The sequence below is a fragment of the Lemur catta genome, chromosome 1, assembly GCF_020740605.2.
Source record: "Lemur catta isolate mLemCat1 chromosome 1, mLemCat1.pri, whole genome shotgun sequence".
Classification (NCBI taxonomy): domain Eukaryota; kingdom Metazoa; phylum Chordata; class Mammalia; order Primates; family Lemuridae; genus Lemur; species Lemur catta.
The window spans coordinates 112,518,854-112,534,986 of record NC_059128.1 but is presented as its reverse complement, the minus strand read 5'-3'; the positions used below and the strand labels follow the sequence as shown (position 1 = coordinate 112,534,986).

Below are 16,133 nucleotides of genomic sequence, written 5' to 3'. Positions count from 1 at the left end.
TCCACCACCCACTGCCATGAGATGGCTGAGCTCAGTTTAGGTCCTCCGTGCTCAGAGGCACAAACTAAATTTATTACAACCTTGTAGTGTGATAATGGCCTTGAGCTCATGTAACAAAGTGTTCTCATTTTTTTTTTAGAGAGCTACAAATTGAAGTATTCAGGATGAAATGTCCTTGACTCCTTGATGTCCGCTTGATTCTAAAAATGTCAATGAAAACATCAAATGAATCAAGGGCAGCAAATGTCAATAATTCAAACATTAGATAGAATATTATTTTTCATTGGATGAGATATAAATCATTCCACTGAAGTGATGGATGTTGCTTATACTGTCCTCTCTACTTCTCTGTAGGTTCGAAAAATTGCCTTTAAAAGAATAAAACGCACTCATGAACAGTCTCCATTTCTTTCGTTTCTAGGCTATTCTCCCCAGGAAAGTCATGCCTTGACTGACAAGATGGGTAAGCCTTAAAGAAGCTCCAGCCCAGGGCAGGGTGGAGGCCACCCCATGCTTTGCCTTGTCAAAGGGCACCGTGCACACAGGGTCTTGAATGATGATGAACATTGGCCAACCCATGGCAAGGACTCTTGAGGCACAGTGAAGGGATAGGGAAGTCCCAGCCTGCTGGGGGCCCACTTCTTTGGGGTTTCTGGACCATGAAGTGTTGAACCACTAAGCTTTGCTTCACAAGGCTGTGCCCATCCTCAGGCAACAAAGGTCCAAAAAGGAGCCCTGGGAGGTGGCAGGAGGTGGCTCACCCTAGCTCTTATCTCCCCAGACCTTCCCTTCTGGGCCATCATCCTCATCTCGCTGGCAGGATTCCTGGGATTCATAGTATGCCTCATCGCCTGTTTCCTGGTGAGCAAGGAAGGGGTGCTTGTCTTCTTACCATTGGGTTGTAAGAATTTTTAATATATTACCAATACAAGTCCTCTTCTGGGTATATGTTTTGCATATTATTTTCTCCCAGTTTGTGTGTGGCTTGCCTTTTTCTTTTCTTTTTCTTTAAAAATTTTCTTTTTAATGGGCAAATAATAAATGTATCTATTCAGGGGGTACAAGGTGGTCCTTAGATATATGACATTATGGGTTGAGTAAGTCAAGCTCATTAACATATCCATCACCTCACATGTGTATGATTTATTCATGGTGCAAATATCTGAAATCTACTTTCTTAGCAATTTTGAAACATGCATTCCATTATTATTAACCACAGTCCCCATGTGGTGCAATAGATCTCAAAACCTTGACAACATTAGTCATTAGCGAAATGTACATGAAGCCACAAGGAGATGCCACTACACACAAGAATGGCTAAGATTTAAGACTGACTATAACAAGTGCTGACAAAGATGTGGGGCAACTGCAACTCTCATAGGGTGCTAGTGGAAAATAGCTTGGCCGTTTCTTTAAAAATTACATATGAAAATTACATATTTTCTTTGAAAATGCCACATGACTCAGCTGTCCCGCTCCTGGTAATTTAGAGAAATAAAAGCATATGTCCATACAAAGACTTGTATACAAATGTTCATAACACCTTTGTTTTTAATAGCCAAAACCTGAGAACAATTCCAATGTCCCTCAACAGGCATATCTGAACAATAGAATACTATTCAGCAATAAGAAGGAAGAAATTATTAATATGTGCAACAACATGCATAAATTGCAAAATAATTATGCCAAGTGAAAGAAGTCAAGGAAGAGTACATATCGTATGATTCCATTTATTAAAAGCTCTAGAAAATGCAAATGACAGTAGGGACAGAAATCAGATCCATAGTTGCCTGGGAATGAAAATGTGTTTGCAAGTGTCGGGGCAAAGGAATTATAAGGGATCAGGAGGAAACTTTGGAGGATGATGAATGGGTATCCCTTATGTTGATTGTGGTGGTGGTGGTGATTCAATTAAGTTATAATTGAAAGTTGTTAAATTGTTCATGTTAAATGTGTGCAGCTTATTGTATGTCAGTTACACCTCAGCTCAGCTGGAGGGGTGTGGGGAAGGCAGGGAGGGAGAGAGAGAAGTGAAAGGATATCAGAGGGGGGTAAAGTAAAAAAAAATCAGAATGAAAGGGGAGAGAGAAGAAGAGAAAGAGGTGAGAAGGGAATAGAAGGGGAGGAGGAGAAGGACCGAGGGAAGTAAGAGCTCTCCTGACAGGAAGTGTCAGGTCTCTGGCTCTGGCTCTGGCCATGTTCTCGCCCCTGGGGGTCAGCATCGGTGGCCGACAGTCCATTCTGAGCTCTTCTCTTTACCCTTGCAGGTGATCGCCTGCCTGCGGAGGAAGAAGGAGGGCGACTACGAGGTCCAGCAACGCCACCTGGGCTACTACCTGGCACTCCTAGACCTGAGGAGACGGCAATGACTGCATCTTCCTTGGGTCCCTTTTCCCCAGCCAGGCTCCAGAAAAGCTTGGCTGGGGCAGAAATAAACCACATTGGTCAGACACAGACTCTGAGCCATTCTTGACTTGGCCCCAGAGTGGTTCCCAGGGGACTAAAAGTCTTCCTTCCTCCTTCATTAAGTCTAGAAGGCAACTATCAGCTCTGTCTCTATTTTTTTCCACAGTAACAAATTTATAAAACAAAATTATTTCTTACTCATCCAAAGGTTGAGGGACTCTCCAAGATAGCTCTCCTCCACGTAGTGACCCATGGAACCAAGCTCCTTTTATTTTGGGGTTATGCCACTTATAACATTTAGCTTCTATGGTTGCCAAGGCAATGGAAGAAGCAGTTGGAGTGTCATCTACTGGATCTTAAATCCAGGAGTGACACAAATTACTCTCTTTATAGCATGTTGCTAAGACCAACTAAACAATGCCTGCCTAAATGCAAGGGGAGTATAAATACCAGGTCCATAGCATCTCATCCCTCAGAGACACCAGAATTGGTGAAACTGGTATAGACATTGGCACCGCTTAAAATGGACATCCCACTTCTGTGTCAATTTTCCCATCTTAGTCACACTGCACCCATTAGGCATGAATTTACCCATCCCCTCCCCCCTCCTCCCCTCTGCCCGACACCCGATGAATGTTACTGCTATATGTGCACTTAATTGTTGGTCAATTAAGTCAGTTAATACCAATCTGATGGCGGGTACATACGGTGCTTGTTTTTCCATTCTTGTGATACCTCACTTAGTAGAATGGGCTCCAGCTCCATCCAGGATAATACAAGAGGTGCTAGATCACCATTGTTTTTTGTGGCTAAGTAGAACTCCATGGTACACATATACCACATTTTATTAATCCACTTATGTATTGATGGGCACTTGGGTTGTTTCCACATCTTTGTAATTGTGAATTTTGCTGCTATAAATATTCAAGTGCAGGTGTCTTTTTTATAGAATGTCTTTTGGTCTTTTGGGTAAATTCCCAATAATGGGATTACTGGTCAACCTGTGTGTAAAGTAATATGGAAATACCTCAAAGAGCTACAAGTAGATTTTCTTTTGAACTTAGAGATATAGATGAAAAGCAAGGAAGCAGAAAGAAATCCAAAGTAGAAAGGGCATTCTTAAGTAACTCCTTTTGTGGAGATGGCCATAAATCTGATGAACAGCATAAACTGTTTTAAGCTGCCTTATTTATCTTATGGTAGCCACTGATTGTAATACTAAAGTCCCCACCTAATGGGGGGATGTGATGCTTAATCTGTATCTTATGTAAATATGCAATGATAACACATACAGAGAACTCTGCATCACTTGCCAGAAAGAAATTTAAGGCTCCACAAACAGGCAGGCAGTGAGCATCTTACTCTCTGAAGAATTTCTGCCATGGCCCAGGAGTGAGTGCCCGGTGGATTCATGTCTTGACTAGGAGTGGACGCCCTGTATAAATAAACTGTAATAAACTCATCTGACTAGCCATGCTGGACTTACCCACAGCACGCTTTGGTCTCTCGCCAGCATCCCAGTTTGGAGGGTGGTTTTTCTATACCATCCTGGGATTTTCCTGAAACAAGGCTTTATTGTGTGAGGAGGACAAAGCCCTGAATAATTCCATGATTTTGTTACCTCCCTATTTACTTTAAAATGAGCCAGGTAAGCCAGACACAGAAAAAAAAAATACCACATGACCTCACTTATAGATGGAATCTTTACAAAGTCACATACGTAGAAACAGAGTTTATCTGAGACAAGACCCACTCCTCCTCTTCCTTCTCCTCCTCCTCAGACTACTCAACGTGAAGATGATGACGATGAAAACCTTTATGATGATCCACTTCCACTTAATGAATACAAAATATATTTCCTCTTGTTTACGATTTTCTTAATAAGAGTTTCTTTTTTCTAGCTTACTTTATTGTAAGAATACAGTGTGTAACCCATATACAAACTACGTGTTCGTCAATTGTTTGTGTTATCAGTAAGACTTCCATTAAACAGCAGGCTATTAGTAGTTCAGTTTTGGGGAAGTCAAAAGTTATATGAAGATTTTTGACTGCATGAGGGCTGGGTGCCCCAACCCTGGTGTTGTTCAAGAGTCAACTGTGTGCATATATATACACACACACAAACATCGGGTCATACATCTTACATATATACAATATGTTTTTTAAAAAAATAAAGTAAAATAAAATGCAAACAAGTAATGTAAATAGTAAATGAAGACGGAAGTATAATATCAAAAAGAAAAATCTCCTTTCTGTACTCACCTGAAACCCCATCTCTCACCTCAAAAAGAAATTACTATCTATGTTCTTTTATGTCATGCAGAGGAGTTTCATGAAGAAAAGTATTTGCATATTTTAAAGTTTCGAGAGCTCAAAGCATTAAAAAATCATTTATGGGCACTGCAAAGAGATGTTCATAAAGGGTGGTGTTTCATTTCATCTTCACTATCTTCTCTTTTTATCACAGTGTTTTTCAGGACCCCCTTCTTGGTCTTGCATTTTCTCTGCCTCATTAGCAAGTCCGTCTGCAATCAATGCTATGGCCAGTCTCTCTCTTACCAACTTCACTTTCCTTTCCTGTTTCCTAATATCTTCCTCCGTGACCAGAAATTGTTTGCAGAGGATCTGTGAGCTACCCAGACCCGCTCCAGGAACAACCTCCGCCAAATCTGAAGACTGGGCAAAGGTCGGTGTGGGACTGGGACACAGACCGCCAGCAAGAGCCCCTGGCAGGGATGCACCTGTACAACCAGGTGTGAGCTTTTGCAAGGATTTGGCAAGATCCAAAGTACTTAAAAGTTCTCCTGAACTGCTGTAGGCCTGGAGTCCTTGAAGTCTCTTCTGCCAGCAGACCTGTTGCGGCTTTTCCAGGCTCTCTTCCCATTGGTGGTATCTAACCTCATTGCCAGGATGGGATGTGATTTTAGTAACTGGCCTTTTGAATATGTAGCTGGACATCCTCAAAGGGTTGGAGATGCTTAAGCCAGGCTTTGATTTGGATTGGTTCACACAGTCACGTTGCTTTCTCTGCAAACTCTTAGCCATCATACTTCTTTGCCTCTTATGCTATAAAAATAAAAATCATGAAATTGGATCAAAATGATAAATGAAGCCTGCTTTCTCAGCTGACAATGAACTCAGATCTTTTGGACTTACATCTCTCCTCCTTCCCTCAGAGACAAGTTTCACCTGCCTCCTTGAAACATCCCCAAGCAGATCTGAGTCAAGGACAGATAGCTCAAAGTCAAAACATTCCTCCACCATCCTGCAAACCATCTTGTTGTTCGAGTATCATTTTATTCTCTTTTTGTCCCTGTCATTCCTAAATGCACAAGGCCTGATACCCTCTCTTGTAACACACACTACATGTCTTTTTCTAAATCTCAAATCCTGCCATTCCAATGTTATACTAATCTTTGCTACATTTCTAATTCATGCATTGTGTCTTACAGACCTCATTTACCCATTGTGCACAATAAATGCTATAGATCTTTGAATATTAAAAATATTGTTTTTATTTTTAAAAAATCCTGCCATTCTTCCGTGTGATTTGACTATTCATTTGGTTAACCCATTGAACTCTTGGGTTTTATAGCACCTGCAGCGTGTTCATCGATAGTGAAATTACTACCTGCTCCACTCTTATGGACTCACTCTCATACCCAAATGGCCATGCCCCAAAATAATAATTCAGAAAGCTTGTTCACCCACCACAAATTTCTCATTTCTATGCAAACACCCATATAATAGATATCTATTCCTCAAGAACAAAAGTTATGCCAGACTACCATATCAGCACCTTCCCCGTTCTCCTTCCATTCCTGTTACTCTTGGATTCCATGGTCTGTGACCTCAATAATCCCCTTGGAATAAGCCATAATTCCTTACTGCTCATCATATGTTCCTTGTAAACCTTTAAACCTGGGAGATACCCATTGATCCTCAACAACACAGCTACAGTTAGTCTTACGCTAACCACTGAACAAAACACACAACATACTATTTTGGTACCACTATAAATACAAGATAGTCAGCATTAACTGGGGTAACGCCCAGAAATTTCACTTTCTTTTATGTGTTGACATATTAACTCCTTGATTTTCCCCAAAGCCTGTTTCAAATGTTCTCCACTTTTCTTTTTTTCCTCATATATACTCAAGTTGCCTTCACTTGCCTGATACTGCACAGAGGAATTGCTAAGTACTGGGTTGAAATGTTATGGTTCTAGTTGCCAAATCTGCAAATACCCCTGATAAACTTCCACAGCTTCCAAATTTCCTCTGATTTTATTCAATGAGATGTCTGTTACCCTCCAATGGTGATCTACACTTCATCTCTTCTTCCTTCGTAGTGATCTTATGCCTTCAGTATTCCCATTTAGCCCCTGTATCTTCAACTTCTCTTTTTCTACTGAATCTTTCCTTTGGCACTTAAATATGTTCAAATTTCTCCTAAGTATACAGAAACGCCTCACCTGACTTTCCTGGGACCTCTCCTCAACCACTGATTTCTATTCCTTTTCCTTAGCTGTGCCATTGAGAGAAGATCATCTTTACCCTCTGTCTCTGCCTTCTCACCTCCAAGCAACTCTTCAGATCACTCCAAACTTCTATCTGCCTTCAACATTCTATGGCTACTTCCCCCACTAAGGTCACAATGGCCTCTCTGGTATTAGATCCAAAAGGAACTTTCATTATTCATCTGAAATGATTTTTTTTTTTTTTGAGACAGAGTCTCTCTCTGTGTCACCCAGGCTGGAGTGCAGTGGCATCATCATAGCTCACTGCAGCCTGCAACTCCTGGGCTCAAGCGATCCTCCTGCCTCAGCCTCCCTCATAGCTGGCACTACAGGCACACATTTATGACACCCCAGTCGTGCCAGCAAATGGAAGGAAATAATGAAGATTAAAACAGAGATAAATAAAACAGAGAAGGGGAAAAAACATTATCTTTTGTGCTCAGGCCAACTTGAGAAGTGACATCCCATCCATAAGTTCTTGGCTGTATATACACATATGTGCACACGCATGTGTGTGCATGTGTGTAATCCCCCTGAAAATTATCTAAGGTGCCTGCAAACATGACAAAAATGCAGACCAATGAATCCTGAATGTTCTATCCCTTCTTCATCCCTCTAGGACCTTCTTTTTCCTTTTTCTCTCCACTCCCTTCCAGAAGGAAAAGAGAGGCTGGGCGCGGTGGCTCAGTCCTGTAATCCTACCACTCTGGGAAGCTGAGGCAAGAGGATTGCTTGAGCTCAGGGTTCGAGACTACCGTGAGCAAGAGTGAGACCCCATCTCTAATTTAAAAAAAGAAAAGAAAAAGAAAAAAAGATGGAAGAGAGAAATCTATACCTTTTATCATCCACTCTGTCAGTTTAATCCCCATGGTCAGTCCCTGGGGGGCTTGGAACAAGTGAGACTTCCGGGACACCAGCCCCTTCTCACCACCAGGACCCATGGAGGGAGGCACACAAGCATTCTGAGAGACTGACCGCCAGCCTGAGATCACCGTTGGGATCAAGGGGTTCATGCCCACTGCTGACAAGCGCATTGTTGAAATGTGCCTCATAGAGAAGCCGTGGGTGTCAGATCCACCACCCTAAACAGACCGTGTCCCTCTAAATATCAGTAATTTAGTCCTATAGGAACAAGGCATTCTAGCCCGCAATCCTGGAAGTCAAAAAATTAAAAAGTAGATAATCTTTCAGAGGGGTTAATGCCCTGTTCTTTGATCCTTATCAGTAGTTTTTCTAAGGAAAATGAGAATAGTGTTTTAAGACTGGACTTTATCCAACTGTGTGGCACGCGTGTCTGTGAGTGAGCTACTGTAATGGTTCTTATCTAGTTTACCATAACACAGCCTGTGTTCCGTGCATGCTTTGCTGATTGCAACAGTTGCATTGTGTATGCTTCTAAAACACTCAATGTATCAACACAACCATCTCCTCGGAAGAGGTTTAGGCAGTATGCAATTGTTTCCATGGGGTGTCTCCATCTTTAATTCCTTCTGGGATTATTTAATAACACTTGTCTTTTCTGCAGGTGGCCTTGCACTGGAGAGAGGTGATAGAGCAACTGCTGGGTTTTGGGGTGGAATTTCAGCCATGTCTCTCTTGTGTATGGGGACCTATATGTGTTCAATCTTTGTCCCTTCCAGCTGTTTCCATTGAGTTTCCTCGCCTCTTTCTCTGCCATGAATCAAAACATGGAATGGAATAGTTTATGGCAATTATTTCATTTTCTGATTAGGCACAAGCCACTGGCTGTTTCCACTGTACCAGAGTTAGGGTGGCAGGAAGTGACTATCAGGGCACAAAAGGTCTTCTGATCTCAGGCATTCTGCGGGGAAACTAAGAACCTGCCTCGTCCATGAGGCTGGTGTGGGGTGCAGAGTGAGAGAGTCTTTAGTCCATGTTGTGAGGCTGGAGGCAAAACTTTGCACTGTACCTTCAATTGTCCAGCCAGAGAAGTTTCAGGTCACCTTCATTCTGGGAAGAAAGGGTCCAGGCATCACATGATTGTTAAGCCCTGGAATTTTGTATTCCTAGACCTTGTGTGTTACAGTGTCAACACACTGTCAACCTCATTCTGTAGCCAGCTTCTCATACCTAACATCATATTCTGAACATAATTCAATGTAACTAAATATACATTGACATTATTGTTTTAATGCCTACAAACATTTCATACAGATGCCAATACCTATTTAGCCATTGTTACTACTCTTCTGTGACAATAAATAAAAAGTAGATGATGAATTCTCTTTAACAAACTTTGAACGTTTCTCTGATGTGGGTCATTGTAAAATTGCTGGGTTGATAAATATGTACATTCACAGTTTCTAGTATATGTTGCCAACTACCTGCCAAGAAACCAGCACTTTACAACGCCACTAGCAGAGGGTAGGATCATTCATTTCCTAAACTGTTGCCAAACTGAATATTCAATTTTTTTCATTACTTGAAAGGCACCACTATAATGCCATTAATTTAATTCGTATGTACTTCTTTGCTGATTAGAGAATCTCAATATCGTCTGTCTATAGGAAAAAAAATGGAACATAAAATCAGAATAAAAATGTAGCAAAGTAACATTTTTTATTATTTTTAAATTTCACAATATTATGGGGGTATGAACATTTTGGTAAAACAAATTTTTTTAATTCTGAAATAAACATTTATTCTAGGAAAGATGAGAATCCCCAGAAATGGACATGGGGTAATTTTTTCCTTACTAGACCCCTTGGTTTTACTTTCTTATTCACACCCTATGTTAAACTGAAAGCATAAATCATTTGAACACATCTCAGGCTTACTAACACATCAAGCTATAAGTCTTCTCTTGGGGAGATTTATGTGTCATGTTCAGATTTTTTCCTTATTCTAAATAATCATTAATGGAGGCACTAGTTCCTCTTTGGTCAAAGGGCAACTTGCAAACGATCTTACTTTTCTTTCTCCATTTGATCCAAGGAAAGCCCCGCCTTCAGCCCTCCCACCGCCCGGAGCTGAGCTCCCACAGCACCAGCCCCCTGAGCATATCTCAGCTCCACCCGACAACTTACACACGCTTTATTCGCATCTGTATCCCGGTCCCGGGAACTTGCCTCCGCCCACTCAGCCCCGCCCCTGAGCCTAGTACCGCCCACAACCCCGCCCCCGGTGCTAGTCTCTGTCCATCGGCCCCGCCCTCCAGGCCTGGTACCGCTCACACTGGGCCCCGCCCAGCGCCCGTTCTTCCGCCTGATCCTGCCCTCAGAACCGACCCTGCCCCTGCAGCTGACTCAGCCTAAGGCCCAACCTTGTTCTTACTAAGAAAACTAGACTACCTCGGCCGCCCCGCTCCCCGCTCGTCCGCTGCTTCAGTCCCAAATCCCCCACATCCTCGTCTCTGCCGCCGCCAGCCCGAGACCGGAAGCGGACGTGCGGGACGGCCCGCCCGAGACCGGAAGCGGAAGCGCGGGGCGGTGTCGTGGGAGGAGCCGCGCGTAGCGCGCCGGGAAGCGAGTCTGTTCTTTACCGCGAGTCGGCGCATTTGGCCCGGCGGGAGGGGTCGGGCTCGGTGAGCGGCGGGCGGGGGCTTGGGTCCGAGTCCAGGGAGGGGCGTGGGCCGCGGGCACCCCCAGCCGCAGACCCTACATCCCTTCCGGGAGCCGCGTTTCGTCCTCGGAGGCCTCGGGTTGTTCGCTCAGGTCAGCCCAAAGCTGCTGTTTCCTCCCGGGTCGGGTACCAGCGCCGCCGCCGCCTCCTCAGAGAGCCCCCATTGCCCTCACCCGGGGCGATTCTGTGCCCCGGGGGACTCTTGGCCACGTCTAGAGACCTTTTTGGTTGTTAGCAATTGTGGGGGAGGGGAGATTGCTACTGTCATCTAGTGGGTGGAGGCCAGGGACGCTGCTTAGTGTTAAACATCCTACCTTACACAGGACAGCCCCCCACAGCAAAGAATTATCAATAGTGCCTAGGTTGGGACACCGTGCTCTAGGGCCTTAAAATCTATGAAATTCCGGATAAACTATACAGATTGTTTAAAATTAATCTGAGTCACTTATAGGGCCTCTAAATGAGAAGGTAGTTTAAAGTGGCTAGAGTCACCATAAAATCTCTCTCCAGCGAAATGAGTTGTCAAGTGTCAAATGTACAACACAGCATTTAGCTGCTTTCTCCCATCTTGAATAGCAGGTAGCTGGGTAGGAATCAGGTAAATCCAGTTACAGCCAACAGGCTGGCCCTTATTACAAGTTAAATCAGTCAGGGAAAAAAAAAGTGAATGGATTGGTCCTTTTAGCCAACAACTGTATCCAACAACTGTACAAAGTATAAAAAGCCTCAAAAGCAATTTTTGTGCTTTTTTTTTTCAGACAAGAAGAGCATCTCTCAAGCTCAGATGTGTGTTCAAACCAGCCTCAGAGTCCATCTGTCCTCACTGATCCGTGGGTTTCTGTGGGACTAGGTGAGTATCACGTGGAATGTGGAACAACAGGGTTCCAGCAGTCTCCCCTGTGTAGAACTGCTCCTGGGCTTGTCCTTTGCTCAGATTGTAACCACAAGGAGTCGCTAAGAGTGAGGGTATCTTAAAAAAAATTATTTATGTTTGATGGTTTATATTAAGGGAAAGATACTACTAAGGTATTTATGGTTATATATGTGTAAATAAGTCAGTAAATACAGTTAAATGCAAATAAATACAAAACACATATAAGCATAAATATGTCTAACTGTAGAGAAATATAGATTTTCTTTTATGTCATCATACTAAAAATTTCAGGATTTTATGTAAAATATTTACGTGGATATGTAGCATTACAAGTCTTTTCACTAAAGACTAGCAGAACTCCTCAGCAACATTCCTCAGGCCTGTTTGATTTGAATTTTAAAGGTGTATAAATCCTCCATAAGACTTCAAAATATAGAAGCACTCACAACAAAGATGACTTGAGCTTCCTTATATTGGTACAGAAATTTAAAATTGAATTGCCCAGCAACTAGATGTGTTTTGAGCAATTAGATTTTTTTTTCCTAATGAGATTTTAAATCACTTGGGAGAATATTAAGCAACAACTTATAGATTGAAGGATAGGGCTCTGGTTTCCAAAAAGATTGTCCTCTGCATCTTGCCTCGTAATAGTAATCAACTTTGTTGCTTAAAACTTTCCTGAAATAACAATATGGTGATTTTTATTGTAGAGAATTACGTTAAGTAATCTTATGTTTAATTGTGGGATTTTGCTAATTGTGTATGTATGTGTGCCTTTTTCATTCTAGCTTTCCTATAACATTCTCAAGGGAATGTTTGCTTATCATGCAATAGGTAATGCTTTGAGTATACAATTTATGGTGACCAACTATCCCCATTTATTCAGGACTAAGGGATTTGCTGGGACATAGGACATTCAGGGTTTTTTTGGTTTTTGGTTTTTGTTTTTTTTGAGATAGAGTCTCACACTCTGTTGCCTGGGTTGGAGTGCCATGGCATCACCTTAGCGCACAGCAACCTCAAACTCCTGGGCTCAAGCAATCCTTCTGCCTCATCCTCCCTAGTAGCTGGGACTACAGGCATGCGCCACCATGCCTGGCTAATTTTTTCTATATATTTTTAGTTGTCCAGCTAATTTCTATTTTTAGTAGAGATGGGGTCTCGCTCTTGCTCAGGCTGGTCTCGAACTCCTGAGCTCAAGCGATCCTCCTGCCTCAGCCTCCCAGAGTGCTAGGATTACAGGCGTGAGCCACCGGGCCCGGCCCAGAGTGAAGACTTTTTAAGAGGCAAGATGGGAGGTGTTCGGAAGAAGTTTAGGAATCAGATGATTGTTCCCTAGGCCCAGATAATGGTCGCAGAGTGGGGAAGAAGAGATCTGGAAGTTTAGAACTGGGAGAATGTGGTGACACTCTCATTCATCCTTGCATTTTTCTGATGACACAGAGCACTCCTGGTGCTCCCAGCTCCTGTCTGTGCAAACCTGCAGGCAGCCCCCTCAGCCAAACCTAAAGGATCCTCTTCCACATCCTAAAGGAAGTGAGGCCTGTGCATGTCTGGGGCTGCTCCGTCCGCTGTGGTAGCCATTAGCCACATGGAGCTATTTCAGTTAAACCAATGAAAATTAAGCACAATTTAAAATCAGTTTTCACAGTCTTACTAGCCACATTTCACGTGCTCAGTAGCCACATGTGGCTGCCCTATTAGAGCAGAATTAGGGCACATTTCTGTTGTCACCAAAAATTCTATTGGACAACTCTGGTATAGAGTGGCCCATCTGCTGTGACCCTCTTCCAGCCCCACCATATACATCTAGGGCAGGGCAGGAGTCACCAGATCTGTAAACTGAACAGAGACCCTTCCTGCCCCAATAGGAGATTGCAGTTGCCAGGCAACCTTGAAGGGGCACATGGGGGCTGCAGATGGACCCGGCACCTTCTCTGCTTGCGTTCCTCTTGGGGGCCAGTGTGCTGGCTGGATCCCAACCTTCTCACTCCTCAGCTCAGTGACTGCAACTACTGTATTCCTAACTGCAGATTGGGTCGCGGGTCGGGGGGAAAGGCGGTATCCTGCACTTGTAGAGGATAGGGAAGTTCTGCAGCTGTTGCCAAATTCACACAAAGGCCTCAGGGAAGATTTGATACTAGAGGCAATATTAGCTTCCTGTTGCTACTGTAACAAATTATAACAAATTTAGTGACTTAAAGCAACACAAGTTTATTCCCTTGCAGTTTTGGAGGTCAGAAATCCTAAATGAATCAGCAGGGTGGTGTTCCTTCTAGAGGCTCTGGGGAGAATCCACTTCCTGCCTTTTTCATCTTGTAGAGACTCCTTGAATTCCTAGGCTGTGGCTCCTTCCTCCACTTTCAAAACTAGCAGGGCAGCATCTTCAAACCTCTCTCTGTCTCTGTTCCCCACCTGCCCTCCCCGCACACACACCCCCATGCTTCCATCATCACATCTCCTTCTCTGACTCTCACCCTCCTACCCTGTGATGACGCGGGGCCAACCTGGATAGTCCAGGATAATCCCCCATCTCAAGATCCTTACCTTGGCCAGGTGCGGCATCTCACACCTGTAACCCCAGCACTTTGGGAGGCTAAGGAGGGAGGATCGCTTGAGGCCAGGAGTTTGAGACCATCCTGAGCAAGAGCGAGACCCTGTCTTTACTAAAAATGGAAAACTTAGCCAGGCATGGTGGTACCTGCCTGTAGTCCGAACTACTCAGTAGGCTGAGGCAGGAGGATCACTTGAGCCCAGGAGTTTGAGGCTTCAGTGAGCTATGATGATGCCAGTGCACTCCAGCTTGGGCAACAGAGTAAGACCTTTTCTCAAAAAAAAAAAAAAATCCTTATCTTAATCACATTTGCAATGTAAGGGAGCCTGTTCAAGGCTTCTGGGGACTAGAATGTGGGTACCTGTTAGGGGTGGGGAGGGGGAAGCTATTAATCTGCCTACCACAGAGGCCCAGGAGTCAGACTCCCTGCAACTCTACCCAAACTCACTATTCATGTCCAATGCCCCAGTCCCTGCCCACACACAGCCTTCACTGCTTTTACCTTTAGGTTCAGGGAGGTCACACATAGATACCCCTAGAAGCTGGTTTTATGAAGTTAAATTTTATTCTATAACCCCAGGGAAGGGAGGCCTTCACTTGTTATAAAAAGGAAACATTACACTGCTTTGTACCTTGATTTTTGTTTTCATTTAATTTTGGGGGGATGATAATCTCTATTAATATGTAGAGATCTTTTTGGGGTTTTAGGGGTCTTGAGGGGGTTATTTGGGGGGGTTCTGGCTACATGTTTCATCATTACGTAGATATCCCATAGGTTTTCCATCAGTCCCCATTGATGGTCATTTGTGCTGTTTTCAGTCCTTTGGCTATTTGACACAGTGAATAACCTCACGGGTATCTTTTAGTATTTGTGTGTCTTTGGGAAAGATTCCCGGAAGTGCACTTGGTAGGGAACATTTTTGCAGCTTTGCTGGATGCTGGATCAGGCTGTGGTGGTATGAGGAAGAGTCCGGTCGTGTGGGAATGCTTGCAGGGAAAGGGCATATGAGGGTGCATCGAGCGCAAGAGGGCGACCCCAGCCCAGAGCTCAAGAGCAGGGCCCTGCAGAGAAGGGAGGCAGCTCCTGGTCTGTGGCAGGAGGGAGGGAGGAGAGCAGGGTGCAGACTGCACCGTTGGTGGCAAGGCAGAAAGGTGGACTCCTTCTCTTGACTGTTACTCTGAGAAGTAGGATGCAGGCTCATCTGTGCAATGTGAGATGATTTGCTATCTGTTGCTGCCTGGCCCGTGATCCCAAACCTTAGAACAACAGTAATCGTTTTTCATCTCCCACTGGTTTTGTGGTTCAGGAACTCTGGAGTGGCCTGGCCAGAAGGTTCTGGCTTGGAATTTTCTGGAGGCTGCAGGAAGCTGTCAACTGGGCTACGTCATCGGAAGGCTGGACTGGTGCCCCAGATTCGCGCCCATGGCTGGAAGGTCGGATCTAGCTGTGGGCAGGAAGCTGCACCTCCTCAGCACCTAGGCCCCTGCGCATGGCTGCCTTGGTGTCATCCCACCATGGCAACCGGCTTCCCCTAGAGCAGCGTCCAGAAGACAAAGACAGCAGCTGCAGTGCCTTCTCGGACTTGGCCTTGGAAATCACCCACTGTCACCTCTGCCAGATCTGCCAGTCACACAGGTCAGCCCTAATTCCATGTGTGTCGGGGGCTACGCAGGGTGCAAACACCAGGAGGCTCAGATCCCCAAAGGCCATTTAGGAAATGACTCAGCACAGACAGGAAAGGTGAGGCCGTGTGAGGTTTAAAGAGATGAGAGGAGGTCTGAGAAATTAGAAGCCACACGGACCTGTAAGATCCTCCTGCAGGGCTCAGGGCTCTTTTCATAGTGGTGACCATGTTCTTCTAGAGGCGGCGGCGTTACTGCCCTGGTGCAGGCTGCTCTGCCCAAATATTGCCATGGAGCATGCGGGTGGTTGGAGTCGTGCCCGGCTGGAGTTTGGCTAGGCCAGCGTGAGGCGTGGATAGGGATGAGGGAGGCAGCTGAAGTGAGGAATAGTGAGATCCGAGCTGGATAGGTAGGAAACGAGGAGGGAGGGGTGGAGGCCTCTGTGTGGTGCAGGGACACACGTGGTGAGAGAGACATGTGAGCAATTGCACTGGAAGCAGAGGAGGGAGGTTGGGTTCAGAGAGGGGGGAATTTCTGAACTGCTGTCCCAGATGGTGGGACAGTGCCAGGTGATG

The 16,133-nt window shown here is 44.5% G+C and overlaps 3 protein-coding genes across 3 annotated transcripts in view; 2 read left to right on the top strand and 1 right to left on the bottom strand.

The window, feature by feature from the left end:
- MUC16 (mucin 16, cell surface associated) overlaps positions 1-2,431 on the top strand; it is a 120,416-nt gene extending 117,985 nt beyond the window's left edge. The window contains exons 110-112 of the mRNA XM_045550493.1: positions 422-463; positions 782-861; positions 2,268-2,431. Coding sequence (XP_045406449.1) covers positions 422-463; positions 782-861; positions 2,268-2,369 — 224 coding nt within the window. The 3' untranslated portion in view covers positions 2,370-2,431. The remainder of the gene's footprint in view (positions 1-421; positions 464-781; positions 862-2,267) is intronic.
- A 2,420-nt stretch (positions 2,432-4,851) lies between these two features.
- On the bottom strand, positions 4,852-5,451 carry MBD3L1 (methyl-CpG binding domain protein 3 like 1). Its single transcript, XM_045550361.1, has one exon. It carries the CDS (start codon positions 5,449-5,451, stop codon positions 4,852-4,854), a length of 600 nt encoding a protein of 199 aa, XP_045406317.1.
- Positions 5,452-7,936: 2,485 nt separating this feature from the next.
- LOC123637231 lies at positions 7,937-15,759 on the top strand. Its single transcript, XM_045550234.1, has 5 exons — positions 7,937-7,986; positions 10,029-10,108; positions 10,202-10,469; positions 11,266-11,357; positions 15,243-15,759. The coding sequence occupies exons 1-5, from the start codon at positions 7,937-7,939 to the stop codon at positions 15,413-15,415; spliced, it is 663 nt and encodes a 220-aa protein (XP_045406190.1). The 3' UTR covers positions 15,416-15,759.
- Positions 15,760-16,133: the final 374 nt, after the last annotated feature.